This window comes from Pseudophryne corroboree, chromosome 1 (assembly GCF_028390025.1).
Source record: "Pseudophryne corroboree isolate aPseCor3 chromosome 1, aPseCor3.hap2, whole genome shotgun sequence".
NCBI classification, from domain to species: domain Eukaryota; kingdom Metazoa; phylum Chordata; class Amphibia; order Anura; family Myobatrachidae; genus Pseudophryne; species Pseudophryne corroboree.
Window position 1 is genome coordinate 153,252,141 of NC_086444.1, and position 27,635 is coordinate 153,279,775.

General features: G+C 48.3%; 1 protein-coding gene across 2 annotated transcripts in view; it reads left to right on the forward strand.

Moving 5' to 3' along the window:
• Positions 1-27,635, forward strand: part of WDR41 (WD repeat domain 41) — a 103,503-nt gene that overhangs the window by 59,974 nt on the left and 15,894 nt on the right. For both annotated transcript variants that reach the window (XM_063963654.1, XM_063963658.1), the window contains exons 7-8: positions 16,234-16,296; positions 24,876-24,986. In XM_063963654.1, coding sequence (XP_063819724.1) covers positions 16,234-16,296; positions 24,876-24,986 — 174 coding nt within the window. The remainder of the gene's footprint in view (positions 1-16,233; positions 16,297-24,875; positions 24,987-27,635) is intronic.

A 27,635-nucleotide genomic window follows, 5' to 3' on the forward strand; every position in this document is an offset into this window, starting at 1 on the left:
TTGGTACACCCACGGTGTTACCAGAGCGTCCACAGCTATTGCCTGAGGGTCTCTTGACCTGGCGCAATACCTGTCCAATTTTTTGTTGAGGCGAGACGCCATCATGTCTACCTTTGGTTTTTCCCAACGGTTCACAATCATGTGGAAAACTTCTGGATGAAGTCCCCACTCTCCCGGGTGAAGGTCGTGTCTGCTGAGGAAATCTGCTTCCCAGTTGTCCACTCCCGGGATGAACACTGCTGACAGTGCTATGACATGATTCTCCGCCCAGCGCAGAATCCTTGCCGCTTCTGCCATTGCACTCCTGCTTCTCGTGCCGCCTTGTCGGTTTACGTGGGCGACTGCCGTGATGTTGTCGGACTGGATCAACACCGGCTGACCCTGAAGCAGCGGTTTTGCCAGACTTAGAGCATTGTAGATCGCTCTTAGCTCCAGTATATTTATGTGAAGAGACGTCTCCAGGCTTGACCACACGCCCTGGAAATTTCTTCCCTTTGTGACTGCTCCCCAACCTCGTAGGCTGGCATCCGTAGTCACCAGGACCCAGTCCTGTATGCCGAATCTGCGGCCCACTAACAGATGGGCAGTCTGCAGCCACCACAGGAGAGACAACCTTGTTCTTGGTGACAGTGCTATCCGCTGATGCATGTGCAGATGCGATCCGGACCATTTGTCCAGCAGATCCCACTGAAATGTCCGTGCATGGAATCTGCCGAATGGAATCGCTTCGTACGAAGCCACCATCTTTCCCAGGACTCTTGTGCATTGATGTACTGACACCGTTCCTGGTTTTAGGAGGTTCCTGACAAGTTCGGATAACTCCCTTGCTTTTTCCTCCGGGAGAAACACCTTTTTCTGAACCGTGTCCAGAATCATTCCCAGGAACAGCAGACGAGTTGTCGGGGTCAATTGAGATTTTGGAAGATTCAGAATCCACCCGTGTTGCTGGAGCACTACCTGGGTTAGTGCTACACCGACTTCCAGCTGTTCTCTGGACTTTGCCCTTATCAGGAGATCGTCCAAGTAAGGGATAATTAATACGCCTTTTCTTCGTAGAAGAACCATCATTTCGGTCATTACCTTGGTAAAGACCCGAGGGGCCGTAGACAAACCAAACGGCATCGTTTGAAACTGATAATGACAGTCTTGTATCACGAACCTGAGATACCCTTGGTGTGAGGGGTAAATTGGGACATGCAGATAAGCATCCTTTATGTCCAGGGACACCATGAAGTCCCCGTCTTCCAGATTCGCTATCACTGCTCTGAGTGACTCCATTTTGAACTTGAATTTCTGTATGTACAGGTTCAAGGATTTCAGATTTAGAATAGGTCTTACCGAACCGTCCGGCTTCGGTACCACAAATAGTGTGGAATAATACCCCTTTCCCTGTTGTAGGAGGGGTACCTTGACTATCACCTGCTGAGAATACAGCTTGTGAATGGCTTCCAAAACCGACGTCCTTTCTGAGGGAGACGTTGGTAAAGCAGACTTTAGGAACCGGCGAGGGGGAAACCTTTCGAACTCCAGCATGTAACCCTGAGATATTATCTGCAGGACCCACGGGTCCACTTGTGAGTGAGCCCATTGATTGCTGAAAATCTTGAGTCGACCCCCCACCGTTCCTGGGTCCGCTTGTAAAGCCCCAGCGTCATGCTGATGGCTTTGTAGAAGCCGGGGCGGGCTTCTGTTCCTGGGCAGGGGCTGCGTGCTGCCCTTTCTTACCCTTTCCTCTGCCTCTCGGCAGATAAGACTGTCCTTTTGGTCGCTTTTTATAGGAGCGAAAGGACTGCGGCTGAAAAGACGGTGTCTTTTTCTGTTGTGAAGGGGTCTGAGGTAAAAAGGTGGATTTGCCGGCAGTTGCCGTGGTCACCTGGTCCGAAAGACCGACCCCAAACAATTCCTCTCCTTTATATGGCAATACTTCCATATGCCTCTTGGAATCCGCATCACCTGACCACTGTCGCGTCCATAAACTTCTTCTAGCAGATATGGACATCGCGCTTACTCTTGATGCTAGAGTACAAACATCCCTCTGAGCATCTCGCATATAAAGAAAAGCATCCTTTAATTGCTCTAGAGTCAATAAAATACTGTCCCTATCCAGGGTCTCAATATTTTCAGTCAGAGAATCCAACCACACTACCCCAGCACTGCACATCCAGGCTGAGGCTATTGCCGGTCGCAGTATAACACCCGTATGTGTGTATATACTCTTCAGTGTAGTTTTCAGCCTCCTATCTGCTGGATCCTTGAGGGCGGCCGTATCAGGAGACGGCAACGCCACTTGCTTTGATAAACGTGTGAGCGCCTTATCCACCTTAGGGGGTGATTCCCAGCGCGCCCTAACCTCTGGTGGGAAAGGGTATAATGCCAACAACTTCTTTGAAATTAGCATTTTTCTATCGGTGGTAACCCACGCTTCATCACACACATCATTCAATTCCTCTGATTCTGGGAAAAATACAGGTAGTTTTTTCACCCCCCACATAATACCCCTTTTTGAGGTACCAGTAGTATCAGAGAGCTGCAAAGCCTCCTTCATTGCCGTGATCATATAACGTGTGGCCCTATTGGAAAATACGTTTACTTCCTCACCGTCGACACTAGATTCATCTGTGTCGGTACCCGTGTCGACTGACTGAGGTAAGGGACGTTTTACAGCCCCTGACGGTGTCTGAGATGCCTGAACCGGTACTAACTGGTTTGCCGGGCGTCTCATTTCGTCAACTGACTTTTGTAATGTGCTGACATTATCACGTAATTCCATAACCAAAGCCATCCATTCCGGTGTCGACTCCCTAGGGGGTGACATTACCATCATCGGCAATTGCTCTGCCTCCACACCAACTTCGTCCTCATACATGTCGACACACACGTACCGACACACACAGCAGCCACACAGTGAATGCTCTATTGAAGACAGGACCCTCCTAGCCCTTTGGGGAGACAGAGGGAGAGTTTGCCAGCACACACCAAAAGCGCTATACAGTATATAACAACCCTAGAAGGTGTTGTTTTTATATATACGCTCTCAATATATAGTTATATCGCCAATTTATGCCCCCCCTCTCTTTGTTACCCTGTTTCTGTAGTGCAGTGCAGGGGAGAGTCGTGGGAGCCTTCCTCACCAGCGGAGCCGTGCAGGAAAATGGCGCCGAGTGCTGAGGAGAATAAGCTCCGCCCCTTTCCGGCGGGCTTTTCTCCCGGTTTTTCTAATAAACTGGCCTGGGTTAAATACATACATATAGCCTTAATGGCTATATGTGATGTATTTATTTGCCTCTAAGGTACTCTATATTGCTGCCCAGGGCGCCCCCAGCAGCGCCCTGCAACCTCCGTGACCGAGATCCGTGAGCCGTGTAGCAACAATGGCGCACAGCTGCAGTGCTGTGCGCTACCTCTATGAAGACTGAAGTCTTCTGCCGCCTGTTTCCGGACCTCCGTTCTGCCGTTCTTCAGCGTCTGTAAGGGGGATCGGCGGCGCGGCTCCGGGACGAACCCCAGGCTGACCTGTGTTCCGACTCCCTCTGGAGCTCAGTGTCCAGTAGCCTAAGACTTCAATCCTCCTGCAGGCAGGTGAGTTGCAAGTCTCTCCCCTAAGTCCCTCGTTGCAGTGCTCCTGTCGCCAGCAGGAGACACTGATTAGAAACCTAAAAAAAAACTTTTCTAACTAGCTCTTTAAGAGAGCCACCTAGATTGCACCCTCTCGGACGGGCACAAAAACCTAACTGAGGCTTGGAGGAGGGTCATAGGGGGAGGAGCCAGTACGCACCATGTGACCTAAAAGCTTTTTTAGATGTGCCCTGTCTCCTGCGGAGCCCGCTATTCCCCATGGTCCTGACGGAGTCCCCAGCATCCACTAGGACGTTAGAGAAATATTATTTAATTATTGTTTCTCTGACGTCCTAGTGGATGCTGGGGACTCCGTCAGGACCATGGGGAATAGCGGCTCCGCAGGAGACAGGGCACAAAATTTAAAAGTTTGACCACTAGGTGGTGTGTACTGGCTCCTCCCCCTATGACCCTCCTCCAAGCCTCAGTTAGGTTTTTGTGCCCGTCCGAGCAGGGTGCAATCTAGGTGGCTCTCATAAAGAGCTGCTTAGAGTAAAAGTTTTGATAGTTTTATTATTTTCAGTGAGTCCTGCTGGCAACAGGCTCACTGCAACGAGGGACCTAGGGGAGAAGAAGTGAACTCACCTGCGTGCAGGATGGATTTGCTTCTTAGGCTACTGGACACTAGCTCCAGAGGGACGATCACAGGTACAGCCTGGATGGGTCACCGGAGCCGCGCCGCCGACCCCCTTGCAGATGCCGAAGTAAGAAGAGGTCCAGAAACCGGCGGCTGAAGGCTTTTCAGTCTTCATGAGGTAGCGCACAGCACTGCAGCTGTGCGCCATTGCGCTCAGGCACACTTCACACCGGCGGTCACTGAGGGTGCAGGGCGCTGGGGGGGGCGCCCTGGGCAGCAATGTTAATACCTTTCTGGCTAAAAAGAATACATCACATATAGTCCATGAGGCTATATGGATGTATTTCACCCCTGCCAGGTCTCAGAAAAACCGGGAGAAGAGCCCGCCGGAATAGGGGGCGGGGCCTATCTCCTCAGCACACAGCGCCATTTTCCTACACAGCTCCGCTGCTAGGAAGGCTCCCAGGCTCTCCCCTGCACTGCACTACAGAAACAGGGTAAAAAACAGAGAGGGGGGGGCATTTTTTGGCGATATTATATATATTTAAGCAGCTATAAGAAACAACACTTATATAAGGTTGTTCCTATATAATTATAGCGCTTTGGTGTGTGCTGGCAAACTCTCCCTCTGTCTCCCCAAAGGGCTAGTGGGGTCCTGTCTTCTATCAGAGCATTCCCTGTGTGTCTGCTGTGTGTCGGTACGTGTGTGTCGACATGTATGAGGACGATGTTGGTGTGGAGGCGGAGCAATTGCCGGTAATGGTGATGTCACCCCCTAGGGAGTCGACACCGGAATGGATGGCTTTGTTTATGGAATTACGTGATAATGTCAGCACGCTGCAAAAGTCGGTTGACGACATGAGACGACCGGCAAACCAGTTAGTACCTGTACAGGCGTCTCAAACACCGTCAGGGGCTGTAAAACGCCCTTTGCCTCAGTCGGTCGACACAGACCCAGACACGGACACCGAATCTAGTGTCGACGGTGAAGAAACGAACGTATTTTCCAGTAGGGCCACACGTTATATGATCACGGCAATGAAGGAGACTTTGCATATCTCTGATACTGCAAGTACCACAAAAAGGGGTATTATGTGGGGTCTGAAAAAACTACCTGTAGTTTTTCCTGAATCAGAGGAATTGAATGACGTGTGTGATGAAGCGTGGGTTACCCCTGATAAAAAACTGCTAATTTCAAAGAAGTTATTGGCGTTATACCCTTTCCCGCCAGAGGTTAGGGCGCGCTGGGAAACACCCCCTAGGGTGGACAAGGCGCTCACACGTTTATCCAAACAAGTGGCGTTACCGTCTCCTGATACGGCCGCCCTCAAGGATCCAGCTGATAGGAGGCTGGAAAATACTCTAAAAAGTATATACACACATACTGGTGTTATACTGCGACCAGCAATCGCCTCAGCCTGGATGTGCAGTGCTGGGGTGGCTTGGTCGGATTCCCTGACTGAAAATATTGATACCCTGGATAGGGACAGTATTTTATTGACTATAGAGCAATTAAAGGATGCATTCCTTTATATGCGAGATGCACAGAGGGATATCTGCACTCTGGCATCAAGAGTAAGTGCGATGTCCATATCTGCCAGAAGAAGTCTATGGACACGACAGTGGTCAGGCGATGCGGATTCCAAACGGCATATGGAAGTATTGCCGTATAAAGGGGAGGAATTATTTGGGGTCGGTCTATCGGATTTGGTAGCCACAGCAACAGCCGGGAAGTCCACCTTTTTACCTCAAGTCCCCTCTCAGCAGAAAAAGACGCAGTCTTTTCAGCCGCAGTCCTTTCGTTCCTATAAGAACAAGCGAGCAAAAGGACATTCATATTTGCCCCGAGGCAAAGGAAAGGGTAAGAGACTGCAGCAAGCAGCCCCTTCCCAGGAGCAGAAGTCCTCCCCGGCTTCTGCAAAGGCCTCAGCATGACGCTGGGACCTTACAAGCGGACTCAGGGGCGGTGGGGGGTCGCCTCAAGAATTTCAGCGCACAGTGGGCTCACTCGCAGGTGGACCCCTGGATCCTGCAGGTAGTATCTCAGGGTTACAGGTTGGAATTCGAGAAGTCTCCCCCTCGCCGGTTCCTAAAATCTGCTTTGCCAACGTCTCCCTCAGACAGGGCGACGGTATTGGAAGCCATTCACAAGCTGTATTCTCAGCAGGTGATAATCAAGGTACCCCTTCTACAACAGGGAAAGGGGTATTACTCCACGCTATTTGTGGTACCGAAGCCGGACGGCTCGGTAAGACCTATTCTAGATCTGAAATCTCTGAACCTGTACATACAAAAATTCAAGTTCAAGATGGAGTCACTCAGAGCAGTGATAGCGAATCTGGAAGAAGGGGATTTTATGGTGTCCTTGGACATCAAGGATGCTTACCTTCATGTCCCAATTTGCCCTTCACACCAAGGGTACCTCAGGTTCGTGGTACAAAACTGTCATTATCAGTTTCAGACGCTGCCGTTTGGATTGTCCACGGCACCCAGGGTCTTTACCAAGGTAATGGCCGAAATGATGATCCTTCTTCGAAGAGAAGGCGTATTAATTATCCCTTACTTGGACGATCTCCTGATAAGGGCAAGATCCAGAGAACAGCTGGAGGTCGGAGTAGCACTAACTCAAGTAGTGCTCCAACAGCACGGGTGGATTCTGAATTTTCCAAAATCCCAACTGATCCCGACGACACGTCTGCTGTTCCTAGGGATGATTCTGGACACTGTTCAGAAAAAGGTATTTCTTCCGGAGGAGAAAGCCAGGGAGTTATCCGAACTCGTCAGGAACCTCCTAAAACCAGGGACAGTGTCTGTGCATCAATGCACAAGAGTCCTGGGAAAAATGGTGGCTTCTTACGATTCCATTCGGCAGATTCCATGCACGAATTTTTCAGTGGGATCTGCTAGACAAATGGTCCGGATCGCATCTGCAGATGCATCAGCGGATAAAATTGTCGACAAGGACAAGGGTCTCTCTGCTATGGTGGTTGCAGAGTGCTCATCTGTTAGAGGGCCGCAGATTCGGCATACAGAACTGGGTCCTAGTGACCACGGATGCCAGCCTGAGAGGCTGGGGAGCGGTCACACAAGGAAGAAACTTCCAGGGCGTGTGGTCAAGCCTGGAAACGTCTCTTCACATAAATATACTGGAACTAAGAGCAATCTACAATGCTCTAAGCCTGGCAAAACCTCTGCTTCAGGGTCAGCCGGTGTTGATCCAGTCGGACAACATCACGGCAGTCGCCCACGTAAACAGACAGGGCGGCACAAGAAGCAGGAGGGCAATGGCAGAAGCTGCAAGGATTCTTCGCTGGGCGGAAAATCATGTGTTAGCACTGTCAGCAGTGTTCATCCCGGGAGTGGACAACTGGGAAGCAGACTTCCTCAGCAGACACGATCTTCACCCGGGAGAGTGGGGACTTCATCCAGAAGTCTTCCACATGATTGTAGTCCATTGGGAAAGACCAATGGTGGACATGATGGCGTCCCGCCTCAACAAAAAACTGGACAGGTATTGCGCCAGGTCAAGAGACCCTCAGGCAATAGCTGTGGACGCTCTGGTAACACCATGGGTGTACCAGTCAGTGTATGTGTTCCCTCCTCTGCCTCTCATACCCAAGGTACTGAGAATTATACGGCAAAGGGGAGTAAGAACGATACTAGTGGCTCCGGACTGGCCAAGAAGGACTTGGTACCCGGAACTTCAGGAGATGCTCACGGACGATCCGTGGCCTCTACCTCTAAGAAGGGATCTGCTTCAGCAGGGACCGTGTCTATTCCAAGACTTACCGCGGCTGCGTTTGACGGCATGGCGGTTGAACGCCGGATCCTAAGGGAAAAAGGCATTCCGGAAGAGGTCATCCCTACCCTGGTCAAAGCCAGGAAGGAGGTGACTGCACAACATTATCACCGCATTTGGAGAAAATATGTTGCATGGTGTGAGGCCAGGAAGGCCCCGACAGAGGAATTTCAACTGGGTCGATTCCTACATTTCCTGCAAACAGGATTATCTATGGGCCTCAAATTAGGGTCCATTAAGGTTCAAACAAATCCCATTGGTTTGAGCCACTCAAATCGGTAGATTTGAAATATCTTACATGGAAAGTAACCATGCTACTGGCCCTGGCTTCAGCCAGGAGAGTGTCGGAATTGGCGGCTTTATCGTATAAAAGCCCATATCTGATTTTCCATTCGGACAGGGCAGAATTGAGGACGCGTCCTCATTTTCTGCCTAAGGTGGTATCAGCGTTTCACCTGAACCAGCCTATTGTGGTGCCTGCGGCTACTAGCGATTTGGAGGATTCCAAGTTGCTGGACGTTGTCAGAGCATTGAAAATATATATTTCAAGGACGGCTGGAGTCAGAAAATCTGACTCGCTGTTTATACTGTATGCACCCAACAAGCTGGGTGCTCCTGCTTCTAAGCAGACGATTGCTCGTTGGATTTGTAGCACAATTCAACTGGCACATTCTGTGGCAGGCCTGTCACAGCCTAAATCTGTCAATGCCCACTCCACAAGGAAGGTGGGCTCATCTTGGGCGGCTGCCCGAGGGGTCTCGGCATTACAACTCTGCCGAGCAGCTACGTGGTCAGGGGAGAACACGTTTGTAAAATTCTACAAATTTGATACCCTGGCTAAGGAGGACCTGGAGTTCTCTCATTCGGTGCTGCAGAGTCATCCGCACTCTCCCGCCCGTTTGGGAGCTTTGGTATAATCCCCATGGTCCTGACGGAGTCCCCAGCATCCACTAGGACGTCAGAGAAAATAAGAATTTACTCACCGGTAATTCTATTTCTCGTAGTCCGTAGTGGATGCTGGGCGCCCATCCCAAGTGCGGATTGTCTGCAATACTTGTACATAGTTATTGTTACAAAAAAATCGGGTTGTTTATTGTTGTGAGCCATCTTTTCAGAGGCTCCTACGTTATCATACTGTTAACTGGGTTCAGATCACAAGTTGTACGGTGTGATTGGTGTGGCTGGTATGAGTCTTACCCGGGATTCAAAATCCTTCCTTATTTTGTACGCTCGTCCGGGCACAGTATCCTAACTGAGGCTTGGAGGAGGGTCATAGGGGGAGGAGCCAGTACACACCACCTAGTGGTCAAACTTTTAAATTTTGTGCCCTGTCTCCTGCGGAGCCGCTATTCCCCATGGTCCTGACGGAGTCCCCAGCATCCACTACGGACTACGAGAAATAGAATTACCGGTGAGTAAATTCTTATTTTCTCTTACGTCCTAGAGGATGCTGGGGACTCCAAAAGGACCATGGGGTATAGACGGGATCCGCAGGAGCTTAGGCACACTAAAAAGACTTAAAACTGGGTGTGAACTGGCTCCTCCCTCTATGCCCCTCCTCCAGACCTCAGTTAGACTTTGTGCCCAGGAGTGACTGGATACACACTAGGGGAGCTCTACTGAGTTTTTCTAGAAAAAGACTTTTGTTAGGTTTTTTATTTTCAGGGAGCCCTGCTGGCTACAGGCTCCCTGCAGCGTGGGAGTGAGGGGAGAGAAGCAGGTCCTGAAGGCTCTGCTTCTCGGCTACTGGACACCATTAGCTCCAGAGGGTTCGATCACTTGGTGCGCCTAGCTGCTTGTTCCCGGAGCCACGCCGTCACCCCTTCACAGAAGGCAGAAGTCGGGTGAGTATGAGAAGATCAGAAGACTTCAGGACAGCAGAAGACTTCAGTGACGGAAGGTAAAGCACAGCGGTAACGCTGTGCTCCATGCTCCCACACACACATCACCAACGGTTGTCACTGGGTGCAGGGCGCTGGGGGGGGGGGGGGGTCCCTGGGAGGCATGTTACTGAAGTTTTATAAGGGCGGCATATGATTGTGGGTGCCGAGGCACCTTTTACAGACCCCCGCCGGCATTTTACATGAGTTTGAATTTGGCGAAGCCGCCGGGAAGGGGGCGGAGCTTCGGTCCGCGGCTCACACGCTTCATTTTCTCCCTGCACCAGACGGAGGGAGAGACGCTGCCGGGACCTCCACGCTGATTTCAAGTAAAGGGGGCATCTCGAGAGGGGAGCCGCAGTGGGGTACCAGTCTTTTTGATAATAAGGCATCCCTGGGTACATATATTCGTGTACCAATATACAGGCGCTGGGGTGTGAGCTGGCATACTCCCTCTGTCTCCTCTTCTGGGCTGCATTGTGGGCCTGTCACCTTGCTGGGACGGTTCTGTGTGGGTTGTGTGTCGGTACTACGTGTCGACATGTCGGAGCCTGAATGTTATTCACCAGAGGAGGTTATGGGAGGTGGGGATGCGGGGCTAGATGTTGCACTGTCGACGCAGCCGACTCCTGATTTACTAGCACTCCTTAATACAATAAATTCCAATGTAGCTTCTTTATCTAAGAGGTTAGATAAGTCTGAGTCACAGACGCAGGTGTGGAAAAAGTCCATGGAGGAGGCTTTATCTCAGGTACAGACCCCATCCGGGTCCCATAAGAGGCCTTTTACTCAGGTGGGGGATACGGATACCGACACGGACTCTGATTCCGAGGTCGATTTCACTGAGGCTGCGTTACATCCACGATTAGTTAAGAGTATTCAGTACATGATTGTGGCTATAAAGGATGTTTTGCAAATTTCTGATGAACCTGCGGTACAGGAAACAAGGATTTGCTTGTTCAAGGGAAAGAAACCTGAGGTGAAGTTTCCCCCCTCTCATGAAATGAATACTCTTTGTGAAAAGGCTTGGGAGTCGCCGGATAAGAAATGGCAGATTCCCAAGAGGATTTATATGGCGTATCCTTTCCCCTCTGATGACAGGGAAAAATGGGAGACGCCTCCAACTGTTGATAAAGCTCTATCCCGTTTGTCTAAGAAGGTGGCGCTTCCGTCTCCTGACACGGCAGCTCTCAAGGATCCGGCGGATCGCAAGTTGGAGACGTGTCTGAAGTCCATTTTCGCTAATACGGGTGCATTGCTCAGACCTGCAGTGGCGTCGGTATGGGTGAGTAGTGCTATTGCTAAATGGGCTGAGAATTTAGCTAGTGACATGGATACTCTTGATAAAGATAATGTCCTTCTAACTCTCGGTTATATTAAGGCCGCTGCGGATTACCTAAAGGACGCGGCAAGGGACGTCTGTCTGTTGGGATCAAGGACCAATGCCATGTCGATATCTGCCAGGAGGGACTTGTGGATCCATCAATGGAATGCTGATGCCGACTCCAAGAGGTCTATGGAAGCTCTACCCTTTAAAGGTACTGTCTTGTTTGGGGACGGCCTGGCGGACCTAGTCTCGACCGCGACTGCGGGTAAGTCCTCTTTTCTTCCTTATGTTCCCACACAACAGAAAAAGGCACCACATCAACAAATGCAGTCCTTTCGTCACAACAAATACAGGCGTAGGAAAGGTTCATCTTTCCTCGCCTCAAAGGGTAGAGGACAGGGAAGAAAACTTCCTGCAGCCTCAGGCGCACAGGGCCAGAAGTCCTCCCCGGCTGCTACCAAGTCCACCGCATGACGCTGGGGCTTCCCTGGGGGGGTCCGGACCGGTGGGGGGCCGTCTTCAGGTATTCAGCCAGGTCTGGATTCAATCAGACCTGGATCCTTGGGTGTTAGAAATCGTGTCTCAAGGATACAAACTGGAGTTTCAGGAGATGCCCCCTTACCGGTTCTTCATTTCGGCATTACCAGTGGTTCTTCCGGACAGGGAGGTGGTCCGGGCGGCGATTCAAAAATTGTGTCTACAGAAGGTCATTGTTCCCGTCCCTCCGTCCCAGCGGGGGGAGGGGTTCTACTCGAGCCTCTTTGTGGTACCGAAACCGGACGGTTCGGTCAGACCAATTCTAAATCTAAAATCCCTCAATCCATACTTGAAAGTCTTCAAGTTCAAGATGGAATCCCTTCGAGCGGTGATTGCCAGCCTGGAGGGGGGGGATTTTATGGCGTCAGTCGACATAAAGGATGCCTACTTACATGTGCCGATATATCCTCCACATCAGGCTTTCCTCAGGTTTGCGATACAGGATTCTCATTACCAATTTCAGACGTTGCCGTTTGGGCTTTCCACGGCTCCGAGGATTTTCACCAAGGTCATGGCAGAAATGATGGTTCTTCTTCGCAAACTAGGGGTTTCAATTATCCCGTACTTGGACGATCTCCTGATAAAGGCGAGGTCCAAGGAACGGTTGCTGAGAAGTGTAGAGTTGTCACTATCGGTTCTGCGACAGCACGGTTGGGTGCTCAATTTGCCGAAATCCCAGTTGATTCCGACCACTCTGCTTCCTTTTCTGGGCATGATTCTGGACACTGAGTTACAGAAGGTATTCCTTCCAGAAGAAAAGGCTCGGGAACTGCAGACGATGGTCAGAGAACTTCTGAAGCCGACGAGCGTGTCGATCCATTATTGTATTCGGGTTCTGGGGAAGATGGTTGCGGCGTACAAAGCCATTCCATTTGGCAGATTTCACGCCCGCGTGTTTCAGTGGGACTTGCTGAGCAAATGGTCCGGATCTCATCTACACATTCACCGGAAGATAAGTCTATCTCCCAGAGCCAGAATTTCTCTCCTGTGGTGGCTACAAGCTCATCATCTCCTGGGGGGACGCCGATTCGGTATCCAGGATTGGGTACTTCTGACGACAGATGCAAGTCTCTGGGGCTGGGGCGCAGTCACCCAAGGAAGAAATTTCCAGGGAAAATGGTTGCTCCAGGAAGCCTGTCTCCACATAAATATTCTCGAGTTAAGAGCCATTTACAACGGCCTGCTCCAAGCAAGAAGTCTTCTTCACGATCGACCGGTCCTGGTACAGTCAGACAACATCACAGCGGTGGCCCATATAAACCGGCAAGGTGGACAACTGGGAAGCGGATTTCCTCAGCAGACACGACCTCCATCCGGGAGAGTGGGCTCTGCACCAAGAGGTATTTGCAGAAGTGACAAGACGCTGGGGAATTCCGTTGATAGACATGATGGCGTCTCGGCTCAACAAGAAGCTCCCGAGGTATTGTTCCAGGTCAAGGGACCCACAAGCCCTGCAGTGGACGCCCTGGTGTCTCCGTGGGTCTTCCAGTCGGTGTATGTGTTCCCTTACACTTCCTCTCATTCCAAAGGTCCTGGGGATCATTCGTCGAGCAAGGGTTCAGGCGATTCTCGTCGTTCCAGACTGGCCAAGAAGGGCCTGGTACCCGGATCTTCAGGCCTTGCTGGTGGAAGATACTTGGCCGCTTCCTCTAAGAGAGGATCTGTTGTTGCAGGGTCCATGCGTGTTTCCAGACTTACCGCGGCTGCGTTTGACGGCATGGAGGTTGAGCGCCAGATCTTAGCTCGTAAGGGTATTCCCAGGGAAGTCATTCCAACTCTTATTAAGGCTAGGAAAGAGGTTACGGCGAAACACTATCACCGTATCTGGAGGAAGTATGTTTCCTGGTGTGAGCTTAAAAAGGCTCCTGCGGAGGACTTTCACTTGGGTCGTTTTCTCCACTTTTTACAGGCGGGCGTAGATGCAGGCCTGAAATTGGGTTCCATCAAAGTGCAAATTGCGGCTTTGTCTATTTTCTTTCAAAAAGAGTTAGCTGCCCTCCCAGAGGTTCAGACCTTTGTGAAGGGTGTGATGCATATCAATCCGTCGTTTGTACCTCCTGTTGCTCCATGGGACCTCGATGTCGTCTTACGGTTTCTCATGTCTTCCTGGTTTGAACCTTTGCATAAGGTTGAGTTGAAATTTCTCACTTGGAAGGTCGTTATGCTTTCGGCACTGGCATCTGCCAGGCGAGTGTCGGAATTGGCAGCTTTATCGCATAAGAGCCCGTACTTGATTTTTCATTCGGATAGGGCGGAATTGAGGACTCGTCAACAATTTCTACCGAAGGTGGTTTCTTCATTTCACATTAACCAACCTATTGTGGTTCCGGTAGCTACGGAAGAGGTGGTGATTCCAAAATCTCTGGATGTTGTAAGAGCGTTAAAAGTATATGTTTCTAGGACAGCTGTTACTAGGAAAACTGAAGCGTTGTTTGTTTTGTATGCGGCCAACAAGATTGGTCATCCCGCTTCAAAACAGACTATTGCACGCTGGATTTGTAGTACGATCCAGCAGGCTCATTTTTCGGTAGGACTGCCGGTGCCGAAATTGGTTAAAGCCCATTCTACCAGGAAAGTGGGCTCATTTTGGGTGGCTGCCCGAGGTGTCTCGGCGCTACAGCTTTGCCGAGCAGCTACTTGGTCGGGTTCGAACACTTTTGCTAAGTTCTATAAGTTTGATACCCTGGCCGACGAGGACCTGGCGTTTGCTCAGTCGGTGCTGCAGAGTCGTCCGCACTCTCCCGCCCGTTCTGGAGCTTTGGTATAATCCCCATGGTCCTTTTGGAGTCCCCAGCATCCTCTAGGACGTAAGAGAAAACAGGATTTTGGTACTCGCCGTTAAATCCTTTTCTCCTAGTCCGTAGAGGATGCAGGGCGCCCGTCCCAGTGCGGACTATTACTTGCAGTGTGTTTTCTTACTGGTTAAGTGAGTTTGTACACGAGTTGTGTATTGGTTTGTTGCAGCTGGTTGCTGGAGTTTTATGCATACTGTTATCTGGTTTGGCGTTATTCCGGTTGTACGGTATGTTTATGGTGTGGGCTGGTAGTTTGGTAGCCCTTAGTTAAAACAAAAATCTTTCCTTGTACTGTCCGTCTCTCCTGGGCACAGTTCCTATAACTGAGGTCTGGAGGAGGGGCATAGAGGGAGGAGCCAGTTCACACCCAGTTTTAAGTCTTTTTAGTGTGCCCAAGCTCCTGCGGATCCCGTCTATACCCCATGGTCCTTTTGGAGTCCCCAGCATCCTCTACGAACTAGGAGAAAAGGATTTAACGGTGAGGACCAAAATCCTGTTTTCTTATATAGCACAGCAAATTCCGTTGTGCTTTACAATTGGAAATAGTGATAACCTAAAACAAAACATTTGGAATAACAGTGAAAAAAACAAGACTGGGTAATAACAGACAGCCATAGAGGTAGGACAACCCTGCTCGCCAGCTGACACTCTATAGGGAGGTAGGAATTGATACACAAGGATAGGTGTTCTCTATTGCATAAAGGGCCACCAGATTGCAAAGGTTCTTGGTGGGCTGTATGATATGGTCACACAGCAATGTTGTCCTGGAGTCAAGAGGATGGGAAAGTGAAGAATGGAAAAATATGTGAATATAGGAGTGGACTCCACATTAAGGAAGTAAAGGTTATGTGGGCAGTTCCGGAATGTGATAAGCTAGCCTGAAGAGGTGAGTTTTCAGGGAACACTTGAAGGTTTGGAGACTAGAGGAGAGTCTTATTGTGCGTGGGAGGGCATTCCATAGAGTGGGTGCAGCCCAAAGAAAGTCTTGCAGTTGTGAATGACATCGAATAATGAGTGTGGATAAGAGACGTAGATCTTGTGAAGCGCAAAGAGGTTGGGTTGGGAGATATTTTGAGATAAGCAAAGAGATGTACATTGGTGTAGTATGGTTAATGGCCTTGTGTGTGAGAAAGTATGTTATATTGAATACGATAGAATACAGGATTCTTATGACACCGGTTCTCTGCACACCTTTCCTCTGTGTATGTGTTTCTGAGTGTGTGCTGGTCTTCCTTCTCCCTCTCATTCTCCTCGCTCCTTGCCGTGGGCTTGCTAACTTAACTGGCTGGGGGGCAGGTTATAGTGCAGACGGAGGCCTGGAATGCTGGGAAAAAAAGAAGTCACTATTTGGTGCCCATACTCTTCTCTCCAGGCCATACCCAGAGATCATTCCTGTGCCCCTATGAAGTCGAAGAATAGGAATTAACCAGGTAAGAACATGAATCCTCTTATCTTTGTACAGCTAAGATGCATTTTCAGGTAAAAAGATGTGAAAAGTAGCGGAGTCTCACGGGACGTGGGGCGCCAAGAGGGGCTGTTTGGCACGACTGCAGCAACAGGTTAAATATCATTAGATCAGAATGTATAACATTTCTAGAATCAAAATATGACTTATTGCTGAGTATGTGTATATAGTTACATGTGTGTTTTGCTTAAAAAAAACTGAAAACTGGAAGTTGTGTATATTTTTCCATTCTCATTAGGTATTGTCACAATGATTGAACTTGCCAAGAACTGTATCGCTACAGCAATTGGAAGAGATCTGAGTGAGTTTTAATATTTTTATACTTAAGTTTTAAGGCAAAACACCTACATATGTGTCCTCATAAACCTAGCCTCAATACGCCATTCAGCGCAAGAGAGTCCGTGTCTAACGATGTGTCAGCTTTTTCTCGTGAGTGTGCGTCTCTGTCGCAAACAAACTTAACTGATTAATTTGATATGTGATACTTGTACTGTATATCTGTGATGCAAGATGCAAATTAGAGTGAAAAAGATGCTTGGCACAATGGATGTTTGGTGCGACTGCAGCAATAAAGTATGAGGACTGACAGCGGTCTTTGTGGACTCAACTAACCTCTTCCTAAAACTGCATTACCACCTAGAGAAGGAACCTCCGTCTGTCTCTCACCATAGCCCATGGCTTCCATGATTAGTCCCTGAGCCCTGCTGAAAACTGGGGCTTAGTGGCATTTTGCAGGAGGGAGTGGGAGACCACAGTCACTGACATTTCTGCTTCTCTTTGGATCTACTGCTCACACCCCTGTTCTGTAGCCATTTTCTAACAGTGAACCAAAATATTGGTATCAGGGGCGTAGCCAGAACTTTGTGGGCCCCATAGCAACATTTTGAAGGGGCCCCCGTCCCAATGCTTCTAGAGAGACACTTCTCTGCAGCAGTTGTTAATTTTATGCCCTATAATAGTGCCCTAGTTCATTTTCAGAAATATAGTAGAGCCTTATTCAATGTTATGCCCCGTAGTAGTGCCCTAGTTTCTTTTATGAATTGCAGTAGTGCTTAAGTTCACCCTATGTCACATTTCAGAGCTTCCAGTACACATTATGCCGCACAGTATCCCCAATTCACATTATGATATATAGTGCTCCCCATTCATATTGTGCCTCATTACAGTGCCCCGGTTCATATTATATAACCTTAAAATGCCGTCCAGTTCATTTTATACCACACTACAATGAGCAAGTCCAGGGGCATACCTAGATATATTTCAGGCCCCAATGAAAAAAACTGAAAGGATCCCTACGCAAAAAAATGTATATAACACATGTAACTGTGACAGGGAAGGTGGGCCCCTCGCAGCTCTGGGCCGCATAGCAGCTGCACTGCCTGCACCTATGGTAGCTACGCCCTTGATTGGTATTTAACCCTCAAGTAATATAAAAAAATCCACTATAATAGTTAACTGAAAACAAGTTACAGTAAATGAAAGCTCACAGGACACTGTTTGTTAGGCAAGTGCTTAAACATAGAGTTGCAGTTGCTGCTATGAAAATGCGCTTAAGATACAACAGATAATTGTGCTGCATAATCTGGTCAAGGAACTAGGCAATGGGCTAGATGCATCATCGCATGGAGAGTGATAAAAAGGAGAGGGATAAAGTACCAGCCAACCAGCTCCTATCATTTTTCAAACAGGGCCTGTCACATGGCAGTTAGGAGCTGATTGGCTGGTACCTTTTCTCTCCGTTTTATCACTCTCCAAGCGATGATGCATCTAGTCCAATGTCTTTATCTTGGGTACCACTTCTCAGTAGGTAGTGTAGAAACTACTTTTATTTTACATTGTCCTAGATTGTTTTTCATTTTATTTTTATGTTCTTTACCAAGCACCTGGATTGTAGAATTGCAAGTTTAACTTTTATAAATTTTTTATTGACAGATGGTTACAGAATATAGTAACAGATAACAGATCACAAATGTATCCAGTGCAAAACAGCTTGACAATACATATAAATTATGGTGTTTCGCCATATTTTAACATCCTTAGATATGTATTTAGAACAATCAATTATGCAAAGATGAACGTGATATTATAAAGTCATATCATATTCTATGGAAGTTATGTGAAGACAGGTATATAGATGAAGATCAGAGTCAGAAAGGAGCAGTAGAGTTAAGCGTCTCTAGTAGGTACCATCTGGTATCTTGAAAACATTGTCGTAAAGCGGCCCTTACCAGTGGAGATAAGGTTATAACATACGGTAGCCAAGTTTGGAAGTATTTTTCTGTTAGTTTGTCTTTCTGTAGTGAGGTGTTGGTCCAATCCAGGTGGAAGAGATGGGAGATTCTGGGATGTAACAATGTGATGGGGATTGGATCAGTGGCGATCCATTGAGAGAGGATTGTTTTCTTTGTTGCAGCGGCCAGTTTGATTAATAGGATGCGATTACCTTTGGTTAGCGTGTTGTGTGAAGAAGGTGGGTAAATGCCCCAAAACGCCCAGGTCTTATTTATGGTAAATTGTATTTTCAGCTCTGTGGTTATATATGATTGGAGTGCCTGCCATAAGACCTGTACTTTAGGGCATGACCAGAGGCAATGGACTATACCCGCTTCTAAAGCGGTGCATTTGTAACAGCGTGATGTAGGGGCAGCTCCTATAAGAAACCTCAACCTGGGGGTGACATATGCTATGTGTAATATTTTCTGGTGCATCTCTGTGTATGTGACTGAGCCCAGTGTCTTATCTAGGTAGCTGTTGGCGTCTAAAATATTTCTTAGTGTCAGGTCCGGGAAGTCCCTTGTCCATTTCAGTAAGCCCACTGTGCCAGAATCTAAATTTAGTAATGGGCGAGAGTGTGTGTGTATGAATGCTATTGAGAAATGATCTTTTGGATTAAGTCGAGCCGATCTATCTAAGGCGTTGGAAATGTCTTGGGAGGATAGACTGGATAATAATTTTCTTACAAAGCTGCTTGCTTGAAGGAAGGGGAACAATGGTATGGATAGGTTCGGGAAACGTTCTATGATCTGCGAGTGTGTGAGTAGTGTTAAATTTTGGGTGTCTAAGAAGTGATGTGCATATTTTAGTCCCCCTTCGTGCCAATTACGGAATATCGGAGAGGTGACATGTGGTTTAAAATCAGGATTGCCCCAGAGGGGTGTGAAGAGTGACGTCTGGTTTGAGAGTTTTAATTGAGAGCGGATCTTTTGCCATGCAGCACAAGTAGAAGAGATGAGCACATTGTCTTTTATGTGGTTGGGCATGTTATTCGGGGAGGTGTGTAGTAGGGATGTCAAGTTCCAGGTGGGACTGAAGGATTGTTCTAGTTGTGCATTGGTGTATTTGTTTTGTCCACCAATCCAGTCCAGGGCAATCCTGTAATTTGCTGCCAATGCGTATGCTCGAAGGCATGGTAGGTTTAAACCCCCGAGTGACCTTGGTTGTCGCAATTTGAATAGGGAGAAACGTGGGCGTTTACCCGCCCAGATAAATTTAGTCAGTGCTTTGTCTAGTTGTGTAAATGTGCCTTTATTTGGGATCATCGGAAGCATTTGTAACACGTATAAGAGGCGTGGGAAGCTGATCATCTTATACAAGTGACCTCTGCCTGTGTATGTCAGCGGAAGGTGAGCCCATCTGATGAAATCTGCGTGAGTTCTGGCGAGGAGTGGGAGAATATTGAGGGAGTATAATTTGGAAGGATGATCTGGGATTATGATGCCCAGATAGGTGAGACGGTTATTCTTTGCCCATTGGAATGGAAAGGTGTCACCCCACCCCAATTTAGCTGCAGGAAAGAAGGCTAATGCTTCTGTCTTTGAGTAATTAATTTTGAATCCTGATACTGTTTCAAAGGAATTAAGTATATTAAGCAAATGTGGCATGGCCTCATGAGGATTGCTAACGTAAAGTAGTATGTCATCTGCAAATGCTGAAAATTTAAGTTCCTGATTGGCTAGTTTAATACCTCTCCATTTTTTTTCCTTTAAGAAGTGTCTGAGGAGGGGGTCCATAGCTAGGTTAAATAAGAGAGGGGATAAAGGACAACCTTGTCTGGTCCCACGTTGTAGTATAAAACGTTTAGAGTTATGGGCGTTGATTGTTAAGAATGCTTGGGGGTTTTGGTATAGTGTTTGAAAAACATGTGTAAAGGCTGGATCAAAGTTCTGGTGTTTAAATATCCTATTAATATGGGCCCAAGATACCCTGTCGAAGGCCTTGTCTGCGTCGCAGCTGAGGATTATATTTCCCATCTCCCGTGATTCGTGGGATTTGATCATGGCCGCTAGTAAAGATCGAACATTGATCACAGAGTGCTTATTACGTAGAAATCCTGTCTGTGCAGGGTGTAGAAGTGTGGGCAGTATCAATTGGAGGCGGGAGGCAAGGATTTTTGTAAAAATTTTGAAGTCTTGGTTCAGTAGCGAGATGGGTCTATAGGATGAGACCAAAGTATGATCTTTGTTTGGTTTAGGTAAAACAATAATTCTGGCTGTGTTGAAGTCGAGCGGAGCCGGACCTCCAGTCAGAATTGAGTTATAGAGGGCCCTTAAGTGTTTTTTGATGTGTGGAAGGAGTGTTTTATAGTAGGCTGCTGACAGACCGTCTGGGCCTGGAGATTTCCCATTGGGAAGGGATTTTATGGTTAGTTCTAGTTCTTCTTCTGTGACGGGGGCGGTGAGACTCATTTTATCAGTGTCACTAAGAGTAGGAAGGTCAGCTTGTAGTAAGAAGTTCTCTCCCATCTCAGGTTGGTCATGGGGTGCTGTGTATAAATTTTCAAAGAATTTCAGGAAAGTGTTACTAACTGCTTCTTGAGTCAGTGAAGGTTTAGTGTGACTGTCTCGAATCAAGGAGATATGCTTGGGAGTGTCTCGGGTTCTTACCATGTTAGCTAATAATTTTCCTGGCCTATTGCTCCAGCGAAAGTATTTGTTAGTTTGAAAAGAGAGGAATAGCTTGGCCTGTTCTGTGCATAAAGTGTCGTGAACTAATTTAGCGTCCTTGTATTGTAGTCTATTATTTTCAGTGGGGTCGGCCAATAACCTTGAATATGTGGTGGTCACCTGTTGAGAGGCTGTGGACATCCTTTCCTTAAGGTGTTTTTTCTTTGTGGCTACATAAGATATTATTTGGCCTCTGAGAACAGGCTTGGAAGCTTGCCAAAAAAGGTTCATATCGTTTGTGTGTGTTGCATTGTCTTGTGTATAGTTTAAGAAGGACTGAGACAGATAGAGCTTAAAGTCTTCTGAGGTGGCTAAATATTCTGGGAAGCGCCAATTATAAGAGATTGTGCGAGGTGTGGTCAACGTGATTGTTAATGAGATAGGAGCGTGATCAGATAGTAGGATACTGGCTATGGTGGAATCTTCTACTCTGTGAATTAAAGAGGCCGACACCAGCCAATAGTCCAGTCTAGAGAATGTTTTGTGCGGGTGGGAGAAGAAGGAGTATTCCCTGTCATCTGGGTGTATGAATCTCCAGGGATCGAGAAGTTGTAGGGAGTCTAGCATCAAGGAGAGTGTGGGTGGTATTGACCTATTGGAGCCTGATTGTTTAGGACTTCCTGATACATCTAACTGAGGGTCTAGGACTACATTAAGATCACCTCCCAAAATCAATGAGCCCTCGATCCAACCCTGTAGGTTAACAAATATGCTTGAGAAGAAAGGTGCGTTTGATCCTGTGGGTGCATAGATGCATGCTAAGGTAAATCATTCACCCTCAATATCCATCTTCAATAATAAGAATCGTCCTTCTGGGTCTATCCACTCTTCCCTTATTTTATAGTGCAATGATTTACGAAAGAGTATTAAGACCCCTCGTGTCTTTGTGCTATATGAGGCGCTTCTAAAATCACCCACCCAAGCATCTCTCAATGTATTTGGGTCTGAAATACGCCAGTGTGTTTCCTGTAGAAACACCACATCTGGATGAAATTTTTTAAGGTGGTTTAGAATTTTCTTCCTCTTAATCGGTGTGTTCAAGCCCTCCACGTTCCATGAGACTAATTTGAGCGATGACTTTGTGCCATCTATAGATGTTTCAGCTGCTCGTGGGTCTATCATTATCCAATACCCAGTCTGATGGAACTTGGAGAGAGAAGCCACAAGCAAAGGCCCAACCCCCCGTCCCAGCGAGCGGGGGTAGACCCAAAGGAGTGTGATATGGCAGCGCGCAGGGTAGTATTTAGGTAACCATGATGCACTGTCATACATATAAACTGTGACAACAAAAACAGTATAAGCCATCGGTCAAAACATTTTTTAAATATCTGAACCCAAGAGGATGGTTCTAGGAACCATTTGTGTTTAACTGAAACTGTGAAAAGATTAGACAAAGGGAAAAAGGTAGGCATAGACAGAGAGGATGGGCAACCACATTCCCCCCTCCCCTGTCCCAACATCATATGTGAAAACAACAGAGTTATCTGTAACCAGGCTAATCGACTGTCTAAAGTTAGTAGTGAATTAGCCATTAGAAAAATATTGAAGATTATTTATAACAAAAGGATACTTGCTATTCTAGGGCACTCAGTCCGCATCATCCATACAGGAGTTTGATCCATGGGTGTCAAGTGATTTGAGAAAGTTTCGTGCTGTTTCAGGGGAATCAAAATAATTTGGTTTTCCTGCGTGGAAGATTCTTAATTTTGCGGGGTATAAGAGTGCGAATCTAATGTTCCGAGTGAATAGTTCCTTGCATACTGGGGAGAATTCCCTTCGTTGTGAGGAGACTTGGAAGGAGAAATCCTGGAAGAGGAGGATCTTGGAGCCCTCATAACAGAGACCGGAACTCTTGCGGTACAGTTCCATAATTTTCACCTTGTCCAGGTAGTTTAGCAGTTTGAAAATTACCGGTCTGGGGCGTGAATGAGCAGATTGGGAGGGTTGTCTTTCGGGGCCGATGCGGTGAACTCGTTCTACTAGGTATGAGGTCGGCGAGGAAGATAGGTCTAAAGTTGAGGGTAACCAGCGGGTGACTAAGTCCATCAAATCTTTTTGTCTGATCGTCTCCGGAAGCCCAACGAGTCGTAGATTGTTTCGACGATTGCGATTTTCCAAATCTTCGATTTTATCGTTCATGGCTGCTAGTGTGCTGTCGTGAGCTTTTAATTGAGATTGGGTCGCATGTTGGTCATCTTCCAATGTGGAGATGCGATCCTCAGCCTCTGTTAATCGTTGAGTGTGCTGTGATATTTGGGCCGCAGCTGAGTTGATGGCCTCTAATAGGGGTGCCAGTTTCGCGTCAAACAAGGGTGAAATGATTTCCGTTATCTCCCTGGCCCTCTGTACTGCGGACGGGCTGGCCCTGAGGTCAGTCGATGATGAGTCGTCTGCATCTCTTTCGCCCGGTGAGGAGGGTGACCGCTGTTGAAGTGGGCTTTGTTCTTTGGGTGCCGGCTTGTTTTTATTTTGAGAATTTTTATTTGCCCGGAGTGTTTTAGCCACGTATTTTTCCATGATGATAAGTTTGTCTTCAGGTTAGGTGTAGTGTGGTTTAAAGGTTGTGATGCTGTGTGAACGCGACTTAAACTTTGCTGCTGGTATAGGACGGTCAGGGAAATCTCAGGATACCTGGAAGGGGTCAGCAAGGCCCTATTTGTAGGTTGATTTTGTCAGACTTGTTTGGGCTCAAAACACAAGGCTCGCCTGTCGTTGTCGTGGGTTACAGGCAGCGACCAGCGCGGTACCTGTGGGACCCACAGCGTGTGATGGCGGTTCACTGCCTTGTAGTATCGGGTTGGGGGGAAGTGTGACCGCACCGCTCACCTGTCGTTTGCCAGGAGTTGCCGGGGGTGTGGTATAGTAGGTCTCAGGTAACCAAGGTGCTGCGGGCTCGCATGAATATGGAGGAAAATGCCGTCTGTTAGACCCTCCTGTGACTGCAGTGCTGGTCGGCTGTGAAGTCTCCTTCAGCTATTCCAGGAATGATGCTGGTGGGTTGTGGGGCTGGTCTGGAGTATTCCCAGGAGGGGGATCGCGGGCCTCGTCCGAGGTCCGCGGCGCAGTGTGGGAGACCGGAGCTCGAGCGGCAATTACCGCGAGGGGTGGTGATTGGGGACGTCCCCCGTCCGTCTCCCCGAGTCACTTGCCGGCTGTGTTGGGTGTCGGGCAGGTCGGACTCGGTTGTTCGCGAGTTCTAAGATGGCCGCCGCTGTGCCCAGGAGGGAGATCTCAGGCCTCCGCCGGGGTCCGCGGTGCGTTGCGGGAGACCGGAGTTCGAGCGGTGATTGCCACGATAGGTGGTGAGTGGGGGCGTCCCTCGTCCGTCTCTCTGGGGCACTTGCTGGCTGTGCTGTGTGTCAGGCAGGCCGGACTCGGATGGTCGCGAGTCCCAAGATGGCCGCCGCTGTGCCGGGCACTTCACGTGTGCCTCTTTCGGTGGGCTCAAAGGAGGAGGGGGAGCGAGCCGGGGAGAGCACCTCTTTGCTCCCTATTATCTCCGCGCCCCGTGGTCGTGTAATTGGGGCCCCCGGGCCAGATATAGCCGATGATAAGGGCTATACTGGCGAGGTGCACGGAGAGCTCTCTAAAAGCAGCCGATCCGTTCGGCCCGCCCACCGGAAGTCTTAGAATTGCAAGTTTATTAAATATTTGTCAAGACCGAATCGACCCTAATACACAGTGTAGAACAAAGAAAAAAGAGTGATGTTTTTTTGTTTCCTAATTAAAGAGCATAACCATTACATATTTACATTATTAGACTAAACTATAAACAGTGTTTATTTTAGTTGTGATGCATTGATTTATTTTAAGGTTTTACAGCCATGATAAAAAATAAATATAGGTCTGTTTTTAAGTAAATCTATATGTATTTTTATTTGATATAATTGCCAATATTCTTTGGAAATAATCCTAATCTGTGGTGTTGTTCTTATAGTAATCTTCAAACTAGGTGCTGCAGCCACAGGATCTGATAAATGGGATATTTCTCAAGTTAAATGCATTTCCGTACACCAAGATATTATTCGAACATTGATAAATGTTAACGGTAAGCACGTTACCTTTTAGACCTTTGCATAATTCATGTTACTATGTTGTTGTTATTCAGTATATTAATACCATTTTGGCTGTGGTCAATGCTGCCACCAGTCTTGCAGTTTGTTGTTTTAGACTTTACGCACAGTTAAAGCACCATCCTCTGACAATCTTGGTGTATAATTTTTTTTTTCTCTGACGTCCTAGTGGATGCTGGGAACTCCGTAAGGACCATGGGGAATAGACGGGCTCCGCAGGAGACTGGGCACTCGAAAGAAAAGATTAGGTACTATCTGGTGTGCACTGGCTCCTTCCTCTATGCCCCTCCTCCAGACCTCAGTTAGAATCTGTGCCCGGCCAGAGCTGGGTGCTCCTAGTGGGCTCTCCTGAGCTTACTAGTAAAGAAAGTATTTATTAGGTTTTTTATTTTCAGTGAGCTTCTGCTGGCAACAGACTCACTGCTACGTGGGACTAAGGGGAGAGAAGCAAACCTACCTGCTTGCAGCTAGCTTGTGCTTCTTAGGCTACTGGACACCATTAGCTCCAGAGGGTTCGAACACCGGCACCTGTCCTCGATCGTCCGTTCCCGGAGCCGCGCCGCCGTCCCCCTCGCAGAGCCAGAAGAACAGAAGCTTGAAGACGACGAAATCGGTGGTAGAAGACTCCTGTCTTCATTTAAGGTAGCGCACAGCACCGCAGCTGTGCGCCATTGCTCCCAGCACACTTACACACTCCGGTCACTGTAGGGTGCAGGGCGCTGGCGGGGGGCGCCCTGGGCAGCAATTGAAGTACCTTTTGGCAATAAAAATACATATATACAGTCTGGCACTGTATATATGTAAAAAAAAAACGCCATTTTTTTTACACAGAAAGCGGGACAGAAGCCCGCCACTGAGGGGGCGGGGCCTTCTTCCTCAGCACACCAGCGCCATTTTCTCTTCACAGCTCCGCTGGAAGCAGCTCCCCAGGCTCTCCCCTGCAGTATCCAGGTACAAGAAGGGTAAAAAAGAGAGGGGGGGCACATCAATTTAGGCGCAAATAAAACATATAAAGCAGCTATTGGGTAATCACTTATTATAAGTGAAAATCCCTGTGTTATATAGCGCTGTGGTGTGTGCTGGCATACTCTCTCTCTGTCTCCCCAAAGGACTTTGTGGGGTCCTGTCCTCAGTCTGAGCATTCCCTGTGTGTGTGCGGTGTGTCGGTACGGTTGTGTCGACATGTTTGATGGGGAGGGTTACGTGGAGGCGGAGCAAGGGCAGATAAGTGTGGGGTCGCCCCCGTCAGGGCCGACACCTGATTGGATGGATATGTGGAAGGTCTTAAACGACAATGTAAGCTCCTTACATAAAAGGTTTGATGACGCTGCAGCCTTGGGACAGCCGGGGTCTCAGCCCGCGCCTGCCCAGGCGACTCAGAAACCGTCAGGGGCTCATAAACGCCCTCTATCTCAGATGGTTGACACAGATGTCGACACGGAGTCCGACTCCAGTGTCGACGATGATGAGGCACATTTACAGTCTAAAATGACCAAGGCCATCCGATACATGATTATTGCAATGAAAGATGTATTACACATTTCTGAGATTAACCCTGTTAATACCAAGAGGGTTTATATGTTTGGGGAGAAAAAGCAGCCAGTGACTTTTCCCCCATCTGATGAATTAAATGAATTATGTGAAGAAGCGTGGAGTTCCCCTGATAAGAAACTAGTGATTTCTAAGAGGTTACTGATGGCGTACCCTTTCCCGCCAACGGACAGGTTACGTTGGGAAACATTCCCTAGTGGACAAGGCGCTGACACGCTTATCTAAAAAGGTGGCCCTGCCGTCTCAGGATACGGCCGCCCTAAAGGAGCCTGCGGATAGAAAGCAGGAAGCTATCCTGAAGTCAGTGTATACACACTCTGGTACTCTACTGAGACCTACCATTGCTTCAGCCTGGATGTGTAGTGCTGTAGCAGCATGGACAGATACTCTGTCAGACGACATAGATTCCCTCGACAGGGATACTGTTTTGCTAACCCTGGGCCATATAAAAGACGTCGTCTTATATATGCGGGATGCTCAGAGGGACATTTGCCTGCTGGGCTCTAGAATTAATGCTATGTCCATTTCTGCCAGGAGGGTCTTATGGACTCGGCAATGGACAGGAGATGCTGATTCTAAAAAACACATGGAGGTTTTGCCTTATAAGGGTGAGGAATTGTTTGGGATCGGACCTCGTGTCCACAGCGACAGCTGGAAAGTCGACTTTCTTGCCTCAGGTTTCCTCACAGCCTAAGAAAGCACCGTATTATCAAATGCAGTCCTTTCGTTCTCAGAAAGGCAAGAGGGTCAGGGGCGCATCCTTTCTTGCCAGAGGCAGGGGTAGAGGTAAGAAGCTGCACCATGCAGCCAGTTCCCAGGAACAAAAGTCCTCCCCTGCTTCCACTAAGTCCACCGCATGACGTTGGGGCTCCACAGGCGGAGCCAGGTGCGGTGGGGGCGCGTCTCCGAAACTTCAGCAACTAGTGGGTTCGCTCACAGGTGGATCTCTGGGCTGTACAAATTGTATCTCAGGGATACAAGTTGGAATTCGAAGCGACTCCCCCCCGCCGTTACCTCAAATCAGCCTTGCCAGCTTCCCCCATGGAAAGGGAGGTAGTACTGGCGGCAATTCA